The sequence below is a fragment of the Charadrius vociferus genome, unplaced genomic scaffold (genome assembly GCF_000708025.1).
Source record: "Charadrius vociferus isolate BGI_N301 unplaced genomic scaffold, ASM70802v2 scaffold373, whole genome shotgun sequence".
NCBI classification, from domain to species: Eukaryota; Metazoa; Chordata; class Aves; order Charadriiformes; family Charadriidae; genus Charadrius; species Charadrius vociferus.
In genome coordinates this window covers 251924-259342 of record NW_009647681.1, presented here as the reverse complement: position 1 = coordinate 259342, position 7419 = coordinate 251924, and the positions used below count along the sequence as shown (strand labels likewise).

Sequence of the window (7419 nt, the reverse complement as noted above, 5' to 3'; positions counted from 1 at the left end):
GACTGGTGGCAGCTGCTGATGCAGGAGGGTTCAGACGATAATCTGTTGTATCTAATCGCTAGATCATTAAATCTAGCAGACACTGAACAGGGATTCTATAGGAGGTAGGGTGAGTCTCTGCTCGGTCCCTGCTGCATGGGACAGGGTTAAGTAAGCCAGCGAGCGTCTTGTCTGTGCCACCTGTCTAGATGTGGGCTATTTTCATAGCTGCGCTAGGAGGGTACACAGGGTGACGTGCAGGTCTCTACCCAGGCATCTTTTTCTCTGAGAATATATGAAAAGTCTTCTGCCATGAAAGTTCAGACTCGCACTTTCTAGCAGCAGTGGCCCTTTGCTAAGTCATATGTTTTGTCATAGCCACAGCTTCCGAGCTGGCTGTTTGAAAAGACGCTTTATCTTCCAGCTCAGGCTGAGGGTTACATGTATTAAATAAACAACTATCTGTCTTTTTTTTTCTGCTTAGGCGTAAAACTTCTGGTGCATGGTCTTTGTTCCAACACCACAGTCAAATCTTTAGATTTGAAGGTGAGTCTCTGCAAATGAAACTAAGACAAAGAGGTGGAGAAGGAAATAAGAGCACAAACTTAATCAGAGTTAGAAGTAGATAGTCCTAGTGCAGGATTGTTTTACAAGACGTGCCCTTCTGTAAAGTTCTTGTTCTCAAGTGACTCAGTCCTTGCCTCCCTAACAGCATGTCACGCCCGTCCAAAGTTACTTTGCAGCTCATCTTTGTCCATTTTTATTCAGTTACTCTGTTTTGATAGGAAGTTATTGCTGCATATCATTTGTTAGTTGCTGCTTGGTCAGATGAGGCATATGTAGGCTTTTCTTTGGGTTTCTCTATTAATCAGTGAGTTACTAGTTGTTTCACTTGCACTTCTGTTGAGTTTTATCTGGCTTGCCAGTGTCTTTCAGCTAGCCTGGGGCCTGGAACTAAGCGTTCACTTTCAGATGTGATGATTGCTCCGCTGTGAGAGTGACTTTCTGTCTGTATTTCTCTGGCATGTAGCTATTGCCTTGAATCTGCAGTCTTAAACTGCATCACACCTTTCTTTCTCATCTGTGCTGGTGCTATCCAGACCCTTTGTGATGAAGCATGTTGAAAAGGTTCTGCTTATCTGGAATTGGCATTTTCCATGCCATCATGGGCTGTGCTGATCCTGTGCTATCCTGTGATTTTTGTGAGCTCTCAGTCATGATGGCTCACAAGACTAGCGGTGTATGTGTCTGCCGTTCCTCCCGGGGTCTTTCATTTTCTGGAAAGCTGTCTGATGTGTGAAACAAATGTTACTCAGACCATCTTTGACAGACTGAAATCAACATTACAGCTGGGGTGCACCTGGTGGTGTTTGATGGGACAGGGAGTAGCCTACTGATCACCTGGGACTTTTGTTTCAGGGAAATAACCTGCGAACCGTGGGAGCTGAGGCTTTGGGAAAACTTCTTAGGCAGAACAAATCCATCAGGAGGTAAAAAACTGTATCTACCTCTCTCTCTGCTATTCCTGCCAGATGGAGCACAACATTAGAAAAGGGTTGAGGGTGTGCTTTGTTGGGGTAGAAGGAATGTCAAGCAGTGCAATTTCTTGTGAGGGATGGGACAGGTGAAGGAGTGAGAACTGGGGGGTGCCCCTTCTGAGAATGCATGGCCCTAGCAGCATCTTGCTCTCTGAAATTGAGTCCCTATTAGGGGACCTGGGTGTTCGAATGGGTACTGTGATCCAGGTGTCATTCAAGCTCTTGGAACTGTCCGTTTAGTCCATGAACTCCAATCCTGTCTGATTTTCCCTAGCCTAATCTTGGAATGGAACAACCTTGGCGTGTGGGAGGAGGGCTTCTCTTTTTTCTGCCAAGGACTGGGAGCAAACAACTTTCTCCAGCGGCTAGATCTGCGCAATAACCAGATCAACCATCAAGGGGCTGGAGAGCTGGCCATGGCACTGAAACAAAATGCCAGTCTTCAGGAGCTGGGTAAGAGTGACTGGTTCTTTGTCCACCTACATATATGCATGCGTGCACACATATATCTTCAGGTTTGTTGCAGGCTGCCCTGATCTCTGCCAGCTGGTCAGCGTCATTCCCAACTCCAGTCAGTCTGGAGGGCTTTGCAGGCTTTGTGCAGGGAGTAGAGGTTGTAGCCCCATGGCCTTTGGAGAGTGGGAACTGTAACTGGCATCTCTGGAACCAAACCTGCAGGTGAAGATTGTGTGCTTGGAGCAGAATGGTTCTTAGTGGAGGAGGGAATGGGTTCATTCCCATTTGTGGATGCTGTTGGCATGCCTCATGCCAGACTGTGAGACTTACTTCACACTTGCTTTATCCTTAGTGAGGAATTTTGCCAAAATTTCCTTCAGGAAAACGTGGCTCTTGATGCCGATTCTTTCTCATCCACAGATTGTGGTTGTGGAAGGAAGGCTCATGAAAAGAAAACATAGGCTTGTGTAGCTTTTCAACTGTAACAGCTTCCCGCACTTTACTGCACTTAAGATTTATCCTTGCCTTTCCTGCTTTGTCTGTCATTTTCCATCCTCATTCATCTTGAAAAGGGAGACAGTATTCACCTCTGTTTGTGCTGAGACCATCTGGGATTAGTTAGCCATGCTTGTAGATGTATAAGGAACACGGTTTTTCTTGAGCCCTGTGCTTTTCAGCAGATGTGTCTACCAGCGTGAAAATTTGCTTTCTGTATAGATTTGCGTTGGAATAATGTTGGGCTTCTGGGTGGCCGAGCTTTGCTGAACTGCCTGCACAGCAACAAGACCCTGAAGAGGCTGGAGCTGGCTGGGAACAATGTTCCTAGTGACATCCTGAAAGCTGTGGGTAAGTTTTACTTGTTGCACAGGAAAGCATCAGTTACTCCTTTCCCATTTCAGCACTTGAGGGACGTAAGGCACTTGCTGCTCCAGAAGAGAGCTATCCCTCCTCCTCTCTCTTTCTTAAGAGCTTTTACACAGTACTCTGCATTGTTTCCTCTTGTCCTTTAATGAGGGCTGGTCAGGTTGGAGGTGTCACTTTTACCAGCAAGAGGAAAAAAAATATTTGGATTGAATTAGAGATTACTATGCCATGTGAATGTGGGAGAACTTGGGGCTCTGGTTTCCCTCTGAGTAGCCAAGTTTGCATATGGCTAATGCAGCATGTCCTTTGTCGTTGTCCTACCCACAGTGGAGTTGAATGGCTCTCCGGTGGCTGGAGTGTTGATTACCCCATCAGTTTCACCCCACCTTGTGTCCATAAGCTGAGAGCGGTCTCTCTACGTGGGCCACTCTCCTGATGCTTCTGATAGCCAGATGTCATTCTGAGCACTATCTCTTCCAGTGGTACTTGCTGATCTGTTGATTTAGAAACATGTGCATGCTCTCCTGCTCTCTCTGCATCAGAACAAGCCATGGACCACAACCAAGACCGTCAGACTATCCTGAGCGAGACCCAGAACCGAACGTACATACTCAGCAAGGAGGTTTTGAGTCTAAAGGATGAAAAGACCAAGCAGGTCAGCAATCTTACATGTTGCCAGTTCAAATGGGCAGCTGGAATCCTATGCTTTCCCTCAGTGTCCCCACGAAACACTCAGCGACAGGATTATTGTGCACCTGAAGCTGCATGTGCATCTTTATGGACGGGCACGCAGCATGGTTTAGTAAATTGGGTCCTTCCTTTGAGCTAGGTTGCTCGGGAATCAAATCCATGACAATACGGGTATGGACACAGGTCCTGATGGACCTACTCACTCTGCATTCTGGAGGAGTTTTGGTGATTTTTTTCACCCATATTCGTGCTTTCAGTGGTTCTTTTGCAATGGGCTTGATATCTTACAAGTAGTGAAAACCTAGAAATATGAGTCTGTTTTCCTTCTGACACCTAATGGTGCAGAGTCCCTATAGTTGATGACCTCAGTTAGATGTGCTAATGAACCTGTCAAACCTCCAGTTTGCTTGCTTTTGATAGAGTGGCTTGACCTGTCTTCAGCTGTCACTAGGAAGAAAAAGATGAGAAATGTAAATGCTTCAAGCTGATGTTGTTCGTTTTAGAATCATAGAACGGTTAGAGTTGGAAGGGACCTTAAAGATCACCTAGTTCCAACCCCCTGCCCTGGGCAAGGACCCCTCCCACTAGACCAGGCTGCCATTCAGCCTGCCCTTGAACACCTCCAGGGATGGGGCATCCACAACTTCTCTGGGCAACCTGGGCCAGTGTCTCACCCCCCTCACAGTAAAGAATTTCTTCCTAGTATCTCCTCTAAATCTCCCTTCTTTCAGTTTAAAACTGTTCCCCCTCATCCTATCGCTTCCCTTCCTGATCAAGAGTCCCTCCCCAGCTTTCCTGGAGTCCCTTTAGGAAGTGGAAGGGGCTCTAAGGTCTCCCCAGAGCCTTCTCTTCTCCCGGCTGAACAATCCCAACTCTCTCAACCTGTCCTCACAGTAGAGGGGCTCCAGCCCTCGCAGCATCTCTGTGGCCTCTTCTGGACCCACTCCAACAGGTCCATGTCCTGCTTATGTTGGGGACTCCAGAGCAGGAGGCAGCACTGCAGGGGAGTCTCATGAGAGTGGAAGGTGGCTTTCTGGACTGCCAGTGTACACTGCCAGCTCACGTCGCGCTTCTCATTGACCAACATCCTTAAGGCCTGCTCCTCAGAGCTGCTCTCAATCCATTCTCCACCCAGCCTGGATTTGTGCTTGGGATTGGCCTGACCCACATGCAGGACCTTGCACTTGGCCTTGTTGAACTTCTTGAGGTTCGCACAGGCCCACCTCTCCAGCCCGTCCAGGTCCCTCTGGATGGCATCCCATCCCTCAGGCATGTCAACTGCCCCACACAGCTTGGTGTCATCTGCAGACTTGCTGAGCGTGCACTCAATCCCACTGTCCACGCCACTGACAAAGTACTGGTCCCAGTACTGAGCCCTGAGGAACACCACTCATCACTGGTCACCACTTAAACATCAAGCTGTTGACTGCAACTCTTTGAGTGCAGCCATCCACCCAATTCCTTATCCAGCGAGTGGTCCATCAATCAAATCTGTGTCTCTCCAATTTGGAGACAAGGATGTCATGCGGGACAGCATCAAATGCTTTGCACAGGTCCAGGCAGACGATGTCAGTTGCTCTTCCCTTATGTACCAATGCTGTAATGCCATCATAGAAGGCTACCATGTTTGTCAGGCACTATTTGCCCTTAGTAACGCCACATTGGCTGTCACCGATCACCTCCTTATTTTCCATGTGCCTTAGCATAGTTTCCAGGAGGATCTACCCCATGATATTGCCGGGCACAGAGGTGAGACTGACCAGCGTGTAGTTCCCCCCACGTCTTCCTTTTTTCCCTTTTTAAAAGTGGGCGTTATGTTTCCCCTTTTCCAGTCAGTGGGAACTTCATCGGACTGCCACGACTTCTGAAATATGATGGAATATTTTCTCATAGATGTTTACCTTGTTCACAGTTCTTGGATTTGATGGACACTATAGACAAGCAGAGAGAAGAAATAGCCAGGAGTGGCAGGTGAGTTGAATTTCTGAGTGCTTTCTGCTCTTTGATAGCAGAATCAGGCCCTCTCTATTTCCTGGCAGACATTACCCACCTTTTTTTTTTTCCTTCCTTTTTTTTTCCCCCCAAATGTAGGATGTCTGCAGTACGAGTCAGCCAGCTGCAGGAAGCATTGGAGGAGCAGCACTCTATTATGAATTCCCTGAAAGCCAAGTATGGAGGAGGAAAACCTTAGCCTTCCCACTGTTCTGTGCGGTATAGGCAGTGCTGAGCAGAGCTGTTAAGAAGGGGATAATCTTGCAGAGTGGCTGGCTTACTATTTCGCTTCGTTCTGCAGTAATATCCAGAAATTACGATCAGATCAGTCCTTTGGGTTTGCCACACTAGATATTTAGCCTGCATTTAAGTAAAATTACAGTGCATTGATGTAAGAGCAAGTGAATTACAGAGGGCAAAAAAAGGAAAAAAAAAAGGATTGTGGGGATGGGATGGGGGAATGTTCTTCACACGCTTTACAGCATGGCAGGAGTCTGTACCTGCTTCCCCTAGCAGTTGGCAGTATCCTCCTAGAACCACTGCAGATTTGGAGGAACCTGATCAGCAAGATTGCATGCTTACCTGCTGTAGGTGACCCTGCTCGGGCAGGGGGTTGGAATGGATGATCTCCAGAGGTCCCTTCCAACCCTGACCGTTCTGTGGTTCTGTGATTCTTAGGAACAAAGAGGTGGAGCTGCCCAGAAGTGTTAGATTGTGTAGAGCTGTATGCACATGGCAGTGGTTAGATTTCAAACACTGATGAGCCTGGTTTGTTCAATCCTGTCAGGTAAAGGTAGTTTCATTATGCCATGCCGAAGTGTGGACATGTCCTTCATGTACAGAGTAAGCAAGTCGCCTGTGTTTAAAATTTTGTCCCTGATTTTAAACAACCTTGCCGTGCTTTTTTCTCCCATGAGAAGTGGGCAAATCCTGGAGAGGTCCAGGCAGAGAAAACAGCTCATGGAAGACAACACAGGGAAAAAGTAATGAACACCAGGCTCTGAGAAGTCCCAGGTCACTTGCTGTTTGCAGAGGCTACTGGGTGCCTCTGATGAGGATAAGCAGTGTCCTTTTCCCAGGGGCAAAAAATGCCTCATTTAGCTATCCTGATTTCATGCTCTGCCAGATGTGTGTTAACATCCTGTACCATGTGGCGTAGAGAGCTCACTAGAAGTGTCTCCCTTAGAAGGGACTCTGGAAAGTGTTTCTCTGTATAGGCTGCAGATGACTGAAGCTGCCCTGGCTCTCTCTGAGCAGAAGGTGCACAATTTGGGAGAGCTGCTGAATGCCACAAAACAGCAACAAACCAGTATGGCTGAGCGCCACTTCACAGAGCTCCAGCAGCAAAAGCAGGTGAGCTGGATAAGTCCTAGTTAGGTTTGAGAGCAGTGTTCCAGGTCATACCTGGTTTCTGTAGGTTTGGGGGATGCTGGATGGGATAGGCAAGCATGATTTTTAGTGAGTTAACTGCAGCTGCCATGACAAAAACTCTTGTGTAGATTAGACAGGTGAGTGCTAGGTGTGGAGAGGAGCCACAGTGTTTATGGGGTAGGCTGGGTTTAGTTGTGTGTGGTGTTGGCAGTTGGAGTAGGAGTAGGTTGACAGTGCAAGAACTAAGGTGAATACGGGTTCTTAATTTTGATTCTGTTTGCAGGAAGGTGCTGATCGGGAGGGCAAGCTTCTGCGTGACTTGTCTGCTGCCAGTGATAAAAATCTGCTTCTAAGAAACCAGGTGAGAAAGCAAGTCCAAGGCTGAGAAGCAGGACTTGGGCATTGTTCACTTCTGCTCTGTATATACGTCCTCTGCTTTGATCCCTGTTTGTGTCTCTGCTGATTGTTCTGTACAGGCAACTTTCTCTGCTAATAGGAAAAGAAAATCCTTTGTGGTGGTAATTTCCTT

At 47.4% G+C, this 7419-nt stretch overlaps 1 protein-coding gene across 1 annotated transcript in view; it reads left to right on the top strand.

The window, feature by feature from the left end:
* LRRC45 (leucine rich repeat containing 45) overlaps positions 1-7419 on the top strand; it is a 12709-nt gene that overhangs the window by 1109 nt on the left and 4181 nt on the right. The window contains exons 2-10 of the mRNA XM_009881283.1: positions 464-525; positions 1399-1469; positions 1792-1970; positions 2691-2819; positions 3380-3492; positions 5440-5498; positions 5619-5696; positions 6737-6872; positions 7174-7269. Of these exons, the coding sequence (XP_009879585.1) occupies positions 464-525; positions 1399-1469; positions 1792-1970; positions 2691-2819; positions 3380-3492; positions 5440-5498; positions 5619-5696; positions 6737-6872; positions 7174-7269 (923 nt within the window). The remainder of the gene's footprint in view (positions 1-463; positions 526-1398; positions 1470-1791; positions 1971-2690; positions 2820-3379; positions 3493-5439; positions 5499-5618; positions 5697-6736; positions 6873-7173; positions 7270-7419) is intronic.